At 38.7% G+C, this 15,443-nt stretch overlaps 1 protein-coding gene across 2 annotated transcripts in view; it reads left to right on the top strand.

Moving 5' to 3' along the window:
- Positions 1–5,989, top strand: part of plod2 (procollagen-lysine,2-oxoglutarate 5-dioxygenase 2) — a 32,159-nt gene extending 26,170 nt beyond the window's left edge. Inside the window, exons 13-20 of one of the 2 annotated variants that reach the window (XM_023950214.1) lie at positions 798–939; positions 1,666–1,728; positions 2,776–2,889; positions 3,161–3,226; positions 3,405–3,509; positions 4,128–4,274; positions 4,921–5,046; positions 5,165–5,989. In XM_023950214.1, the coding sequence (XP_023805982.1) occupies positions 798–939; positions 1,666–1,728; positions 2,776–2,889; positions 3,161–3,226; positions 3,405–3,509; positions 4,128–4,274; positions 4,921–5,046; positions 5,165–5,320 (919 nt within the window). In that variant the 3' untranslated portion in view covers positions 5,321–5,989. The remainder of the gene's footprint in view (positions 1–797; positions 940–1,665; positions 1,729–2,775; positions 2,890–3,160; positions 3,227–3,404; positions 3,510–4,127; positions 4,275–4,920; positions 5,047–5,164) is intronic. The other variant, XM_011488974.3, reaches the window with a different exon arrangement.
- Positions 5,990–15,443: the final 9,454 nt, after the last annotated feature.

Raw genomic sequence — 15,443 nt, forward strand, 5'->3', positions numbered from 1 at the left:
GTTTTTAGCCAAAATAATAAATAAAAAAAAAAAACAGAGATTTTTTCGAGGATATAGTTTCTGCAGAGCTGCAGTAGTTCATTAGGAATTCGTCCCTTAGTTGTGTTAGGGACTGTTGGTGCATAGTAAGCCCGCTCGCTTCCCATCATCCATCACTTTACATGCTCTCCCGCCAACTTACAGCCCCTCACAACTCCACCCTAACATTACCGGTGCAATAAAAATTATGAGCAATATTTGAGCTATACAGCCGTACAGTTTTGAGCCAGATGCCAGATCGGACAAGGAAAACAAATACGTATATGGATCTAATCATCTGCAAATAGTCCATCGGGGGAATAAGAGAGCTTGTGGTCCGCCAATAGTATCTACGTCCCTGCTACATACTTGTTCCGACTGCATTTTTTCAACTGCTCCTGGTTAACAATGATTTTAACAATTTTAAACCTAATTTTCTTTGTATATACCCTCTATCAAGAAAAAAAGACACAAAAGACATGATTAAAAACACCAAAAACACAATTTTCATTGGAGTGGGTCTTTAAGTCCTGCTTCATTTTGCTCAAACAATTCTTTGTTATAAAGTGGAACAATAGCTTAATTTTTCATGAATTTCCTTTTTGAATGTGCTTTCTAAGAGTCAATAAAGGCAGAATTGGTCTAATTTATCAATATTAAATCACAACAGTAGGAATGACAATGTTGTCATGGTCTTTTTTATTTTTTTGAAAGAATGCAGTAAATGAAGGTCACTGCAAAATTAACTCTTACTTCTCACCATGTCTTGTTGACTCAAGGGGCGTGTGGAACATTCCTTACATGGCACATGTATACCTCATCAAGGGGGCTGTGTTGAGGAAGGAACTTAAAGAAAGGAACTACTTTGTTCTGGAGAAACTGGACCCAGATATGGCTTTGTGTAGAAATGCCAGAGAAATGGTAAGGGAGTCAAAAACAACTTTTAATAGAAGTTATAGGATAAAAGTGTTTTAGTTGAAATATTTGTCACACAATGAATATTTGCATAAGATCACAACATGGATATTTAGTTTTTATGGTATTGAAGAGTTGAGGCTTAGTTAGATTGCATGTAACAGCTGTCAAAGCGAACAGGAAACCATGCTTGGGTAAGTATGTGTATAAGAATGCGTGTTTTTTTTGGGTGTGTGTGTCATTGATGCATGATCCTCCGCTGTTCCTCTGTGATGCTTTACGGTTCATTGCTCATGTGGAATCTCATGATCCTCTGCCATCTCTTAGCTTCATTGTCATCGCCTCAGCCTGGCTCAGCGTTGCCTGGCGTGCTGGCTGATGAAAGCTGCCTCGTCTTTTTGTGCCTTTCTCCTAGTTATTAATTATTCACCAAGTTTTGCTTGCTAACATGCCACCTGCATTCAGCAATGAACCACTGCCATGTCTAATCCAAACTGCTTTGGATTGGTTGGCCCGTTTCCCAGCATGCATTCCTCTCACATTAACCCACAAAAAAAAACATCAGCTTCAGAGGGACCCTTGCTCCTTTTATCCATGCAGGCACATTTCCACTCCTCTTGAGTTTTACACCTGTGACATGAGCGTTACGTGACTGTCACTGCTGTCTCCTATTCTCAGGTTTTTTCTATTTATGTTATCTTGTTTACACAATGCTTCTTTCTTTTATTTTAGACCAGTCACAGAGAAAAAGACTCCCCTTCTCCGGAATCATTCCATATGCTCAGGCCCTCAAAGGTCTCCATCTACTTTGAATATTTTATATCCTGAAACATCCATTTCCAATGGGTTTGCATGGATCTGAGCTTTGGTTCATTTCCTTTGCAGGCTTATTTTTGCATAAAAACATGTATATTTTGGTTTAAGCTTTTCTTCACAATAACATTTTTAAAATGGACCATCTGCATTTGCGATTGGGTAAAAAATGACAATTGCAAACTATTTCATTTGTCAGTTGCTGTCTATGTCACTGGCAGCTTTTTGGAAATTGATGTTGACCTTTTGCTTGTGATAACTTTTCATTGAAATGATTTTTTGCCTCTGAATGAACAAGAAATACTTACTCTCTAAGACAAAGTAACATAGAAGACAGAAGGCAGTCAACATGCAAGTCCCCTGTTCTGATGCTTTATCCTGGGCAGCCAAACTTCACAACAAACGCAGTAACCAGCTGCTCTCTCTCAAAACGCTGACTGATCTCAGACTAGGCTCCAGCATTATCTCCTTTCACCCATGTAAGGCATCTGGCCTTTTCAAAATTTGATTTACGGTATTCACATTTGGGAATTTGCATCAGAAGATCACAAAACTGTCCATTTTGTTGTAATTTTTACCATCAATGAAGCCTAGTCTGATAGTCAAATTCTACACACAACACTCCTCACTGCAAAGGAAGGTTCCAGATTTTATTTTTTCCCACACTGCCCCTCTTGTTCTGTTTTCCCAATCTTACCTCCCCTAATGCGATCGCATTTGTCCTTTTCTCAACCCATGTACTTAAAAATCCTCGTTGTCCCACTCATAAATAATCTCTGATTATTTATATGCAACTCCAGTTAAACCAAATTGATTTCAGTTTGCCTAAAAACTCACTGAAATCAGTCTTTTATTCTCATTTTTATCTCACCGTTTACCTCCAGAGGTCCAAGTGTGGTGTTACTCTTGCATGTATTATAGCTATTTAGTTATCAATCTGTTTAGGATCTAGGCTGAGAGGCAACATGTATTCTCATTTAGCTCTCCATCTTGCCTAAAACGTACAGACCAATTTCCTGTTTGCTGCAGGGAGTCTTCATGTTCATCACCAACCGTCACGACTTCGGGAGGCTGATTTCTACAGCCAGTTACAACACTTCTCACTACAACAACGACCTGTGGCAGATATTTGAAAACCCTGTGGTAAATTATAGTTATTTCCTGTCATTCTTCCTCTAAAAGCACATCACAGTCGTGTAAATTTATGAGATAAACAACATGTTGTGAACATTGCTAGTCATAATGTAAAAATAGGAAATATGACATAATTTTGAACCAAATGACTTTAATGTGGCATGGCTCACTAATGGGGAAGCTGTTTTTAGCAAGCTTAGATATGCTATATGGGAGAAGGGGATTAGTTCTGTGGGGTGTGCAGGTCAGCAAAGAGTCAAAAAAATGTTTGTGTTTGTAGGACTGGAAGGAGAAGTACATCCACCAAAACTACACCCAGATTTTCACACACAACTACTTGGAACAGGTTTGTATCGACATGTTTCCTGCAGAATGCAGACTAAGAGACAGCAAAACAGCATGACATCATGTCGCACGGAAATCCCAGCGTCTGGTTTTAACATTACTGCTGCTGCAAGTCTAGGTGGAGGTGTGATTCAAGACTATTTGCTGTGGTCCCCTTTATGTGTGTGTCTGCATTTCAGCCCTGTCCAGATGTGTATTGGTTCCCAGTTCTCTCAGAGAAGGCCTGTGATGAAATAGTAGAGGAAATGGAGCACTATGGTTCATGGTCTGGGGGCAAACATGAGGTTAGTACTGTCAGCAGAATTAATCCTCACAGGGCAGCCCTACAATACAACTAGTGTTTTGTGTGTGTAGCTGTTTGTGTACAATATTAAGGAAATGAGGAATGGCTGCTGTCACATACCTGATTTGTATGGTATGGTATGGTTCCTGGTAGTGAGAAGTGAGGATGTCAATACAACTAATGATGTCACTGTTCCTGATTTTAAGAAAAAGGCCTCAAATGGAGTTCTAGAACCAGAGCCAACATGAAATCAGTGTTAGAACCCCAACTGTAACAGGGGGGCTGTACCATTTCTGTTTAGTTTGTATGTACTGGACAAAGGGATCCAAGTGGTTTCTAAGGATTTTGCTGTAGGAAACTGTCTATATTACCACTACCCAGCCTTTAATTTTCATATTACTGTCCAGTGAAGAATAAGTACAGACTAGCAATATAGTGTTCAGTGAAGGGCTAGACTTGATAGCTGAACCTCCTCCAGACATAGCAGTTCAGCCAGCATCTTTACAGGGAAACAGATTCAATTTAATCACTTCAATGGAAGCTGTGATCCCTCTCTTTCAAAGTCATTTATTCTTTTATTAATCACACTGCTTTGGGTTTTTTTCCTTCGATTTCTCAGGACAAAAGGATTTCTGGAGGCTATGAGACGGTGCCGACAGATGATATTCATATGAAGCAGATTGGGTTTGATAAAGAGTGGCTACACTTCATCCGAGAGTTCATATCACCCGTTACACTAAAGGTCTTCTCTGGTTATTACACAAAGGTTAGAATCACCTAGTGGGAAGATTCACACATAGGGTGAATGAAAAGGGTATTTTAAAGACCCACTCCGATCATCTTTTGATTTATATTGAAAAATATTCCCAGTGGTCTTTCAATTATGGTTATGCTGTTTTGTGGCCACAGTTCTAAGAAAAAACCTGTCATTTTCTAGGACATAGTTTCTGCAGAACAGCAGGATTTCATTAGAAAATTTGCCTCTTAATTTTGGCCAGGACTGTTTGGGTAGAGCAACCCTTCCCCCCCTTCCATTCCTTGTTAAACAGAGGTGTCTGTTTACAAGCTGTCCCGCTAACTTGCAGCTCTTCAACCCCCCAAACCTAACATTACCAGTACAAAAAAAATGGTCAGGAAGGGAGCTTGTGGCCCACCCAATATATTTTCTTTTTCCAAGTGCATTTTTGTCCTCTGCTCCTGATTGACAGCCATTTGAATAAAGAAATATTCAGAAATGCAATTTTAAGCTTAATATTTTTAAATTACGTCTTTTATTATCATGGTCACATTAAAAAACACTTAAAAACATGATTTTCATCGGAGTGGGTCTTTAAAAAATACCACGTCTCTTACTGAGTACTATTTCTATTTATGTTTGAAAGTTGACTTGATGCATCTTTGTCCCTATATAGGGTTATGCCTTAATGAATTTTGTTGTTAAATATACACCTGAGAGGCAGGCGTACTTAAGACCCCACCATGACTCTTCCACCTTTACCATCAACATCGCTCTCAATAACAAAGGCAGTGACTTTCAGGTAACTGAGGGTTTTTGTCTGTTACTTTGAAAAACACTTAAATCCTTTTTATACAAAAACAGAAACCAAAACAATAAAATCTCACACTTCTTTCGGTCTTATCTTTATTTTTTGGAAGGGTGGAGGCTGTCGCTTTCACAGATACAACTGCTCCATAGAATCACCAAGAAAAGGCTGGAGCTTCATGCATCCAGGAAGACTCACTCACCTTCACGAAGGCCTGCCCACCACAAACGGCACTCGTTACATTGCAGTTTCTTTCATTGATCCTTGAAATTCATTTTTCTTTTTTTTTTCCCTCCACACATTTTCTCTTTTTATTTTCTTATGTAGTTTTGTGCAGCAATTTTTAAAGCTTTTGCTTTAAAATTATTTTTAAAACTGAAGTGTTGAAAATGATCTCTGTCAAACAGAGTAGAAAAGGGAAGTGATGTTGAAAAAAGCACAGAAGCATGATAAAGCAACACTTTTGAAGGAGGTACATGTACTGTAGGCTGCCATGATCTTCAAAGTTTGGATTCAGCATTATTATGGAGGCCGTCATTCAAATGCTGTTAACATTAAGGAAAGTGTGCAGATGCCTGTTGTGTTTCTACTTTTCATTCAGGGATGAATATCACTGAAGGTGTTTTTTTTTTTTTTTACTTCTTTTCTAAAACATAAAGATTACTACTGGTGCTTTTTGACTTCCCTTGTTTCTACATCCAAGGTTGTTGTTTTTTTTCCAAATCTGTACTAAAGAAAACCATTTTTGTAATTTTGCACTTTTAAAAATCCAAATACCGGCATTCTGGTTTATTGTTTTTACATGAAAAGCTTAGCATTCACTTCCTTCATTGACTTTTATTTTTCCATTTGTGGTGGGACTGGATTTTGAAATTTAGCAAAAATGAACTTCTTTAATTTATTGTCAACGTTAAATAAATCTATCTCTTAGACAAAACTTGTCTGTCACTGTGTTTTATAACGTATCACTGCAGAGAAACTGTACCTCTTAAAGCGCCCAAGAGGGTCGGTTTGTTTAACCCCTATTGTTACAGTGAAAGCTGCCTCAGCTGCTCACTGTTTGCCCACCTGCTGGATGGAGGAAAAAAAGAAAAAGTAAAGAAAACACTGCTTCTGACTGACTAAACCAGGATCCTTTAGCCAGGTGCCGAAAAACGTCTGGAAGTTTCAACTTCTCCAGTGAGACCAGGAGGAAGGAGGAAGTTGCTTAAGTGTTGGGGGTGTGGTACGATGATGTACATCAGTGCAAATGTAGTTCGGTGTACCTTAGAGACTGTGTGCAAACATGTACATGTTACTCAATGAAAGCTGTACAGATGAGGGCTGTTAAATACATGGCAGGAGTGTTTTGAATGCAGACTTCCGAGATTCTGTTACCCTTAAGGAAGGCACTAAGTGCTTATTTCATGTGATTATCCCAATTTAAGTGAGATGTGATGATCACGAATGAAGGAGCAGCTGAATAGAATGTTATCAAAGCATGAAAAGTCTTCACCAAACCTTGTTACCTCTTAGCACTGGCAGCCCTTGGAGACTCCCTTCGTGGTCGTGTTTTCAGTCTGACAGTTGACTGGCTGACGAAGGGCCCATTTCTACCTCCGTATAAGGCCAGGGTTAAAGCTGCCGGAGTCGTTGAGAGAATCAACACTGCGAGAAAAGAAGGAGATTCAGGTCAGACTGGGAGAGGCTGACTCCTGCTGAAAGAGTCCTTTGTGGCCTTCATTTCCCGTGGCCTGCATCCGTACTCGCTGAAAGGTGACATTGATCCCTGCCAGGCAAGCAGGAAAACCTCCACATCGACAAAACAGGGAGAATCTCACACGTCCGATTAATTAAAAGACGTTACGAATCATTTCCGTCTTATAATTCTTCTCGTTTTGGGTTTGGTTGTGTTCAGTGAATATCCAAGCTCATGGTGAACGCCAGTAGAGACGGAGAATGAGATCTTATACCAGACTAAATTGGTACACACCTCTAATTGCAGGGTGGCCATTGGAGGATGGTGATTTAGCCATCACTGCAGCGTACAATCTGCTCTTGTTTAAACAATGGATTGAAATTAAGTGTTTACAATCATGTTCGAAGTGAAGTGTGTGGTCACAGCTGGTGCCCATGGCTTACAGACTAAGAGTGTGTGGCAACAAAAAGTCTTCTCCATCCAATATTGACTTCAGCTGGTGCACACAAAGGATCACACTGCAGTGGCAGATACTTGACAGCCTTCTAAACTACATCAATGTAACTGTCAGATGCTTTATTTTCATAGTATATGAAAAATGTGTTAACTCTTCAAAGACAGAAGCTTTCAGATTTCATTTAAACTTCACTGACTGAACTCCTATGTTTAGTATTTTAAACATGAAATAAAAAAGAAGGAAGTCACACCCAAGAGTCGAGATAAGTGATGTTATGTTCCACTGGAGTCATTAAATTTTACTTTTTTTTTGGACCCTATAAAAGAAGAATTACACTTACACTGTTAAAACATCAAATGGCTTAAAACTACTTGTCAAGAAATGTAGTGGAACTTTTATTTATTGAATCTTCCACACCATTTGATGTAGGATAACTTTGTACACTTGTGTGTACTTTCAAACAAGCCCGTAGTTAACCCACTGTAAATTTCTTTAATTATGTTTGAAGAAGAGAGGTGGAGCGACGGGAGCTATTTGGGTTCAAGCTCAGTGCGATTTTCAGAGAGTGGAAAAGTACTATGAGGAGTGAGAGATCAAGTGAGGAAAGATTCGGTGCAGCTGTGCATTCAAGTCACAGTGCTCTGTGAAGAAGCAGTGAAGCTGGAGAAGGCATTTTTACGTCAGTTCATCACAATATGGATACGAATTGAGGTTTTTTGGTTATAAAACACTTAAGGAAAAGTTTTTTTTATTTAGGAAAACAATCTTACAGTTAGTTTTTTTTAAAGGTATATGTTTTAAGTTAACACACAGAGTATTCAATTTTTCTTTATACCATTTATTTTAAGATTGATATAACGCATTGACAAAACCCATCACCTAATAAACCTTTTAGGTGTAAACTAACAAGAAAATGGAAAAGATAGGAAAACATTATAAAAAAACAACAAAAAAACAAGCAGTATGTACAACAGTCAATAGGAAATTTTGCTGGTGGTTTTCTGGACATTATTGGAAGGCTAAAAACATATGGAAGCCAGAGGAGCATACGACATCCCATAAAGATTTATACTTTAACATAGATTCTTACCTAAATACAAAGGATCCCTCAGAGTGTTTCAGTTTTTGTGTTACATTCATTTTATGTTCAGATTTTTAACACAACTCTAAGCGATTATTCATTCATTTTCTGTACCGCTTTTCTGTACGGGGCTGCCGGAGCCTATCCCGGCTACTTGGGCGTAGGCAGGGGATGCCCTGGACAGGTCGCCAGTCTGTCGCAGGGTAGAATATCCTCAATCACACACCCATGCACTCTCACACTCACACCTATGGACAATTTAGAGTTGCCAATTAACCTATGAAGCATGTTTTTGGACAGTGGGAGGAAGCCGGAGATCCCGGAGAAAACCCACGCAGACACGGGGAGAACATGCAAACTCCACACAGAAAGGCCCCCCGTTGATGTATTTTTCATGTCCCCCAGCTGGGACTTGAACCAGGGGCCTTCTTGCTGTGAGGCAAGAGCGCTAACCACTGCGCCACCGTGCAGCCCACGCAATTATTCTTGACTCCCAATAAACACAGATTTCTGTGAGCACAATGCATTAAGTGAAATGAGGAAAATATAGATTCATAAAACCTAAATACTGTTCTAAAACTTAGTGTTGGTGTTTGTTTTTGGCCTTTCCTGACAAAAAACTATTTATGATTGCATGCCACACCAAAAAAGATGAGTGTAAGGAGATCCATATGATTGCACCAAAACAATATGATTACCGCAAGCCTTTCATCCCGCCTATCTTTCAGGTAAGTAATCAAATGCATTCAGTCCACAATATCAATTAAAGCTGATTGTATGCTTTGGAGACGAGACTATCCCTTATTTTTACCAGCCAGACTGTTTGCCATCTCAAAGTAAACTGAGTGCACGTACCATTTAACCAAATTACACACCATTGCTTTGTAAAAACAATCAGCAGCCCCACACCCCCTGACAGATATTGATTTATGGAAAACAAAAGAGGGACACAGGATGGGTGGAGGATGGGGTGTTGTCAAAAGCCACAGGACCTCAGTTTACAGTGACCAAAAAAAAAAAAAAGAAGTGAACTTTGTGATCTATTTTGGCGTCTTGTGCATGTTCTTTCAGTCTTTGGTCTGTTTGTGTGTCTCAAACCATTGCTTTGTGATGAAAGAACAGTAATGTGGAATATTCTGATGTCAGGGTTTGTGTGCTCAAATGGAGCCGACGTGTCTTAGGTCAGAATGCGTGCACAGGGAATCAGGGAAGGCTGGTGGTCAGATTCCTGGAAACTCCACAGGAGAGTGGTTTGTCACTTCAAAGTGGGCAAGGAGGTTTCAAAGAGTTGGACATTTAACCCAACAAAACAATTTCAAAAATAAAAAGGGCCACTTTTATGCATGAATGCAAACATATCAAAGTCCCACCAACCAGAAAAGTTGAAATACTGAAGATTTGTCACTGTTGTTATAACTTATTCATGTCAATGAACCAGGTTATCAGTCAGGCTCAGCATATACATTTAAATCAGCTAAAACTATTTTGTTTAAATACAATCAAACTGTGCCATGTTGAATAGAAAAAAGCAATGTGCAGAAGTGACCTGAAAGTATTCATATTCCTGCCTTTGACTTCACTCCTTATAAAGCTGTCAACCAGTTCTCCTCATTGGTCAGGCATAAGTGTATGTTTCCAGTTGTGCAGCTTTTGTTGGGTTTATAGTTAACACTTTGTCTTAAAGTATCACTAGAAAGAAAACATGTGAAATAGGTCAAAATATGTGTTTGTTTACAGCCTTTTATGTGAACTCTGTGCCCTCTGAAAAAAAACAGAGGCAGCACAGCATCATGTTGGCAATTTGGTTACCACAGCACACAAAGAAAAGAAAAAAAAAACAGTAGTGATCCACCCTAATCCTTCCAATTAGCACTTTGGCTCTGACTAAAAAGATCTACCACAGGTAGGGGGAATTTCATCTCCCATTTAGATACCTTTATTGATTAAAAAAAAGAAAAAGAAACATTCAACACCAGATTTGATAGTCGTGTGTTTGGCACCATTTAGGAACACTTTACTTCTTTTTTCTCCTTTTATGGGTTTTTGTAAAGGGATTACTGATGATTTGACCCTTAATCAACAGTTGGCAACTTCAACAACTTTAAAAAAGTGAGAATGATAAAGCTTTAAGAAGGCAGAGGAGAAAGTTTTCAAAAGTTAGTGTCAAACATAACAAAATGGCTGAAATCAAGATCGTGTGAACTACTCTGAGGAGTATAGTGTATTATTGTGGAAATTGTGCTGAATACTCTAGTTTAAAAAAGGTCAATACCTAGTTTAAGAAGAGACAGCACTGCATTTCATGCAGAAATGTCACAGAAGTCGGCTTGTAGCTCTGCCCCTGGCTGGGGTACCATATGGTAAAATGATAGGCTAAGCAGAGTATCATCTGCATAGAGATGTTTCTTCTGCATTCCTTCAATATGTTCTGTATTTGTGTGTGATGGTTTGGCAAGAAAGACTTGTGCGCATATTTTCTTTGTCCCTGAAGTCAGCAGGGACAAGAATGAAATCACATGTCCACACAAACTGCAACTACCATTCACCAACATGAATGTTTTTGGACTTTGGTACTGAACCTGAATTAAAGAAAAGTCACAATGCCAGCAGAAATACAGGCAAATCCCTCGCAAAGAGAGTCAAGCCAGTATGCCTGTTGCTCTGTGGCAACAAGACTAAACACTTCATCTCTATATTAGTTCTATTCTCGATACCTTATTGAATTTGTTGTTTTATTATAAGTGAAAGATTTTGACATGGGCTCAACATCTAAATTATAAAATATGACAAAGTTGTTGTTTACCATTATTTTTTTTAAATCAAACACTGAAAATGTAAAAAATAAAATAAAATAAAATACTGAGACCTGAAAATGTCATGGATTGTTCACAATCATCATTTGCAAAGACCAAGATTTTGAACAAGATGAGTCATCTGACCTTGCCCCCAACAATCAGTATCATGGACTCTTCCAAGCAGTTGACTAGAACACTGAAACTGAAAATAGTTAAAGCTCACGAAGCAGAAGAAGGCTATAAAAGATAGCAAAACTTTTTAAGATGTAAATATACCCTGTTCGGAATGTATTTTAGAAATGGCATCAACAGGAACAGTAGAAGTTAAAGCAAGAGCTGGGCAACGAAGACATTTTGTTTGCTGTTGTTTTGAAAAGGTAAATGATGGGAATAAAGCCTGTTTTTGCACATATCACAATTATGTCTCATCTATAATCTGATGTCTTTTGAAGATTTGTCCATCTTTTCTTGGTTTCTTGATGCACAACAATGTTTTACCTGGGGTGCCCAAATTCTTGATTCCCACTGTAGCTTTACTTATGACCAATTATTTCTAGAATAAAGTGTAATTTCTCTGACTGAGAGCTCTGTTTGATTGTGTTGATATTTGCTAAATTTTGGGAAGGTTTCACTCTGCTGCCAATATAACAGATACAACTAAACTGCCTCCTGCATTTAGTCCCATATTTCTCCTTTAGGTCTTAAATGTGAAATTCACTCCATTGCTGCCAACTGTAAGGCATTTGAAAAAAAAAATGAAATCTGAGCTCAGAAACTGAAAAAAAAACTGTATTTTGAACTCCTAATATAGCCATTCTGCTTTTTTGTAGATTAGGAAAAACATATTAGTGTTGAAAAAGAAGTGTAATTGACCAGGTGCTTTTCCTCTCATGCAACTTTGACCAAAACAGTCAGAATTGCAGGAGCCTCCAACACAGGCCAACATGAAAGTTCAGTCTAAAACTAATGAATCATAGTCTGGGCAGAGGTGATTTCCTTCCCTTTTAGCCTCACTAGGTCTGGAATGTGACACCCTTCCTCTCCCACCCCCGAACCCTTGTTGCACTAAGCTGTGAAATTCATCTGCAGGGGGAGATGGCGGAGGTTCACAGACCAAGACGTCTGGATTTATGTCAAAATTGGTACAAGTAACAAGTCTACTGCGGACTGAGGGGGGAGGGCAGGGCTGTAGATATGTGTGCAGTGTGGGAATATAATTCCTTTGACCTGCATCAAGAAAAGCAAAAAGTCAGACAATGGCAGCTTTGTTTTGATATTTTTGCTCCAGTTAGGGAGAAATACTAGACTGGTTTTAAAACTGCAAGACAGTGGCCTGAAAAAACACAAAAGAAAGCATAAAGCGATTTTTTTTTTGTCTTTTATTAGGTCCTAGTCATGAATGAAACATTAAGCTAAATGCCAGACGGCGTGGTTATTTGACTTTGACTCAATGAAATAGATAGGTCTGTTTAACAGTTATAGAACAGAATGTGAGCCGCAAGATGGAGGGGATTTATAGTCCCACAGAAACCTGAGAGATCCTGGAGGAGGACGACATGATTTCAGAGGAGTTACTTTTACCAAACGTACATCATGACTCACTCCTGATAGCGATGGATATTTTCCCTGGTGGGCTGGAGTGATGTGTGAAGGGAGAGCTCTGCAGACAGTCCCACATTACAGCTATGTGGGACCGACATCTGCTCAGTGAGGAAGAGGAGTGGAATGGAACAGGTCATGCTTCACTTTGGACTTCATTCTGGGCAAATGTAGTGATTAAAAAAAACGACTTCAATTTTACATTTGCACGCTTTTTCCTGCAATTCGGTTTCACAACCTTTCCGCCGAGAAAGTGAAATTACTGTGATGACTCTCAAACGACGGGAAAGACTTTCTCATCATAAGCTTGACAGAACTAAATGAACTTTGTCTTCCTGAGGCAATTTTTTTGGAAGGTATGCAAAGGGGATCTTTGCAAAAATTAGAATCCATCACAAAGCCTGCTAAAATCCAGCTGCAGCATTTTTCAACAGCAATAAAAATAATTATCAGATAAACAAAACATGCTTCATAGGTTAATTGGTGAACCTAAATTGTCCCTAGGTGTGAATGTGAGTGTGCATGGCTGTGTGATAGTGGCCCTGCAACAGACTAGCAACCTGTCCAGCATGTCCCCTGCCTTCCCCCACGAGTGGTCGGGATAGGCTCCGGCAGCTCCATGACCCCGAAGGGACAAAACGGGTTGAGAAGATGAATAACTGAATCACATAAACACATGCAGTAATACACTCCTAGATCCTCACTTTAGCAGTCATGCACATTACCGATCTCGTGTCTTCCTATTATGCCAATTTGTAAGTGATTATTTTGTCTCTTTTTTGTCTCTTACATTTTTTTGACAGTTTCCCTGATGTTAGTAAGACTGCTTTTTTTATGAAAAAAAACCTTATTATATTTTAATGATTTACAAAGGTTTTCTGTTGTTTATATCTCTCTTTTTTTCTAATTTAGGACCTCCCACAGGTTTTCTTATTTACATTGGATTTAGACAAAGCTCTTTTACACCGTTAAAGCATATATTATATAAATATAAGCAAATACATGCATCCTAACCAAGCAAAAACTTATTATAAAATATATATTTGTTTTCTTACCACTTCACAGAACCTAGAAATGCATTAACACACTCAGAATATCTTTATTTGTACAAAAAGGAATGTTTTGCTCATAACAGATCCCATCATATCACATAAACTTATGAATTACCTAAATACTGTCTGTTCAGCTAAAGACAGAAATGCAGAAGCACTAAGAAGAGATGTGACCTTTAAATATCAGATAACTGCAGCTCACCCTGTGCATATTTGCCACTGCAATATGATTAGATTACAGGAGAAAGCCTTTTAAGAAATGTAGTATTGTGATGCCTTCTTTCAAATTGAGGACTTGAAGAGTTCATGAGTGGTTTAAGTAAATAAAAATGTAATTCTCAGAAAGAATGATTAAAAAAGGAAATTGAGCATCAATGGGGGTTCTTATCAAACAGTTTATCCTCAAAAATCTTCATCAAAAAGGACTGATTTAAAGCTGTTGCTATATTTTAGAGCAACACATGTTTCTGTGCCATCTCTATGAGATAAAATATTGCTTTGAGTAGTAAACGTCACTTCAGCGAGCCATGAATGACCCATTTTCAAAAGAATGTCTTAAGGTTTGTCGCCTGAAAATAGTTTTGCACATGAAGATGATTCACATTTATTCGTTTCTGATCATCACATCAGGAGTTCAGTGAACTTTTTAGGATTCTTGACACCAAAGCAGAATTTTAAAATGAGAGAAACGCTTGATCAAAAGCGTCTCTCTAATTCCCCCTTGTGGCCAAAGCTGGGATTGACTGTTTGCGTCGTAACCCATGTGCTGTCCTACTAGGCACTTTAACATTGGCAGTTGGGTCATCTAGACCCATTAGACAGTGCTCTGAATCTTTTTTTCTTCAATGATTTGTGATCTTCACTGGTGTCCATGGATTACATGAAATCTTTCCACCTTTATCCACCTTTGTCATAGTAGGGAGAACACGTCATTGTAAGGGTGGAGTCATCTAAGATAGCACAAGGGTTAATACATTTAAGTGTTTAGACATTTACATTTCACTCTTAAAATAAAACAAGCAAACAAATAAGGAGATTTATGTTGTTTGTTGAACAATAGTAATCGTTCATCTTCATGCTTTAATGAAGAGCAGCTTAAAGCAGATTTTTCTCTTTTTTTGATTGACTATATTAAGCACAAAATAAAATCTAAGAGCATGTCTACCAATAGTAGTTTTTCAAGGTGAAAACTTGAGAAACAATATATTTCTCCACCACAAGGGAGCGCCAGTGAGCCGCCAATAGATTTTCTTTTGCTCTCAGAACTCCATCCAAAAACCACTTTAACCCAACTAACTGCTGGCAGTTGTTGGGAGCTTCTAATTGATGATGTAGGCTTTGGGTTTCTGCACTATTCACTTGAAGCAAACTGGGTCATAATTTACAAACATCATTTAATAATAACGGCAATTCATTAGTTCAAGACCCAAGCAATCTCTTTCATCAGTAGAACAGAAGAATGCCACTGGGGCTTGAAAGCGGGTCGGGCAGGGGGGTGGAGGCAGGCAGCGTGTAAACAGAAATGCACCCAGTGTGTCTTCATGTGGCTTCCTGGCGGATGTCTGCCCCTTTAGTGAGCCCGATCAGAGCCTGGTTTCATCTGAAAAGCATATGTAAATGTTTGTAAGGCATGGAGATGATCTGGGAGTTACTTTGTGTTTCTTGACAAAAACTTTCTTTTTTGTTTTGTTTTAGGGAGCTGGCCTATATTTTTGCTGTAATAAATAAT

This window comes from Oryzias latipes, chromosome 20 (genome assembly GCF_002234675.1).
Source record: "Oryzias latipes chromosome 20, ASM223467v1".
In the NCBI taxonomy this organism is placed as follows: domain Eukaryota; kingdom Metazoa; phylum Chordata; class Actinopteri; order Beloniformes; family Adrianichthyidae; genus Oryzias; species Oryzias latipes.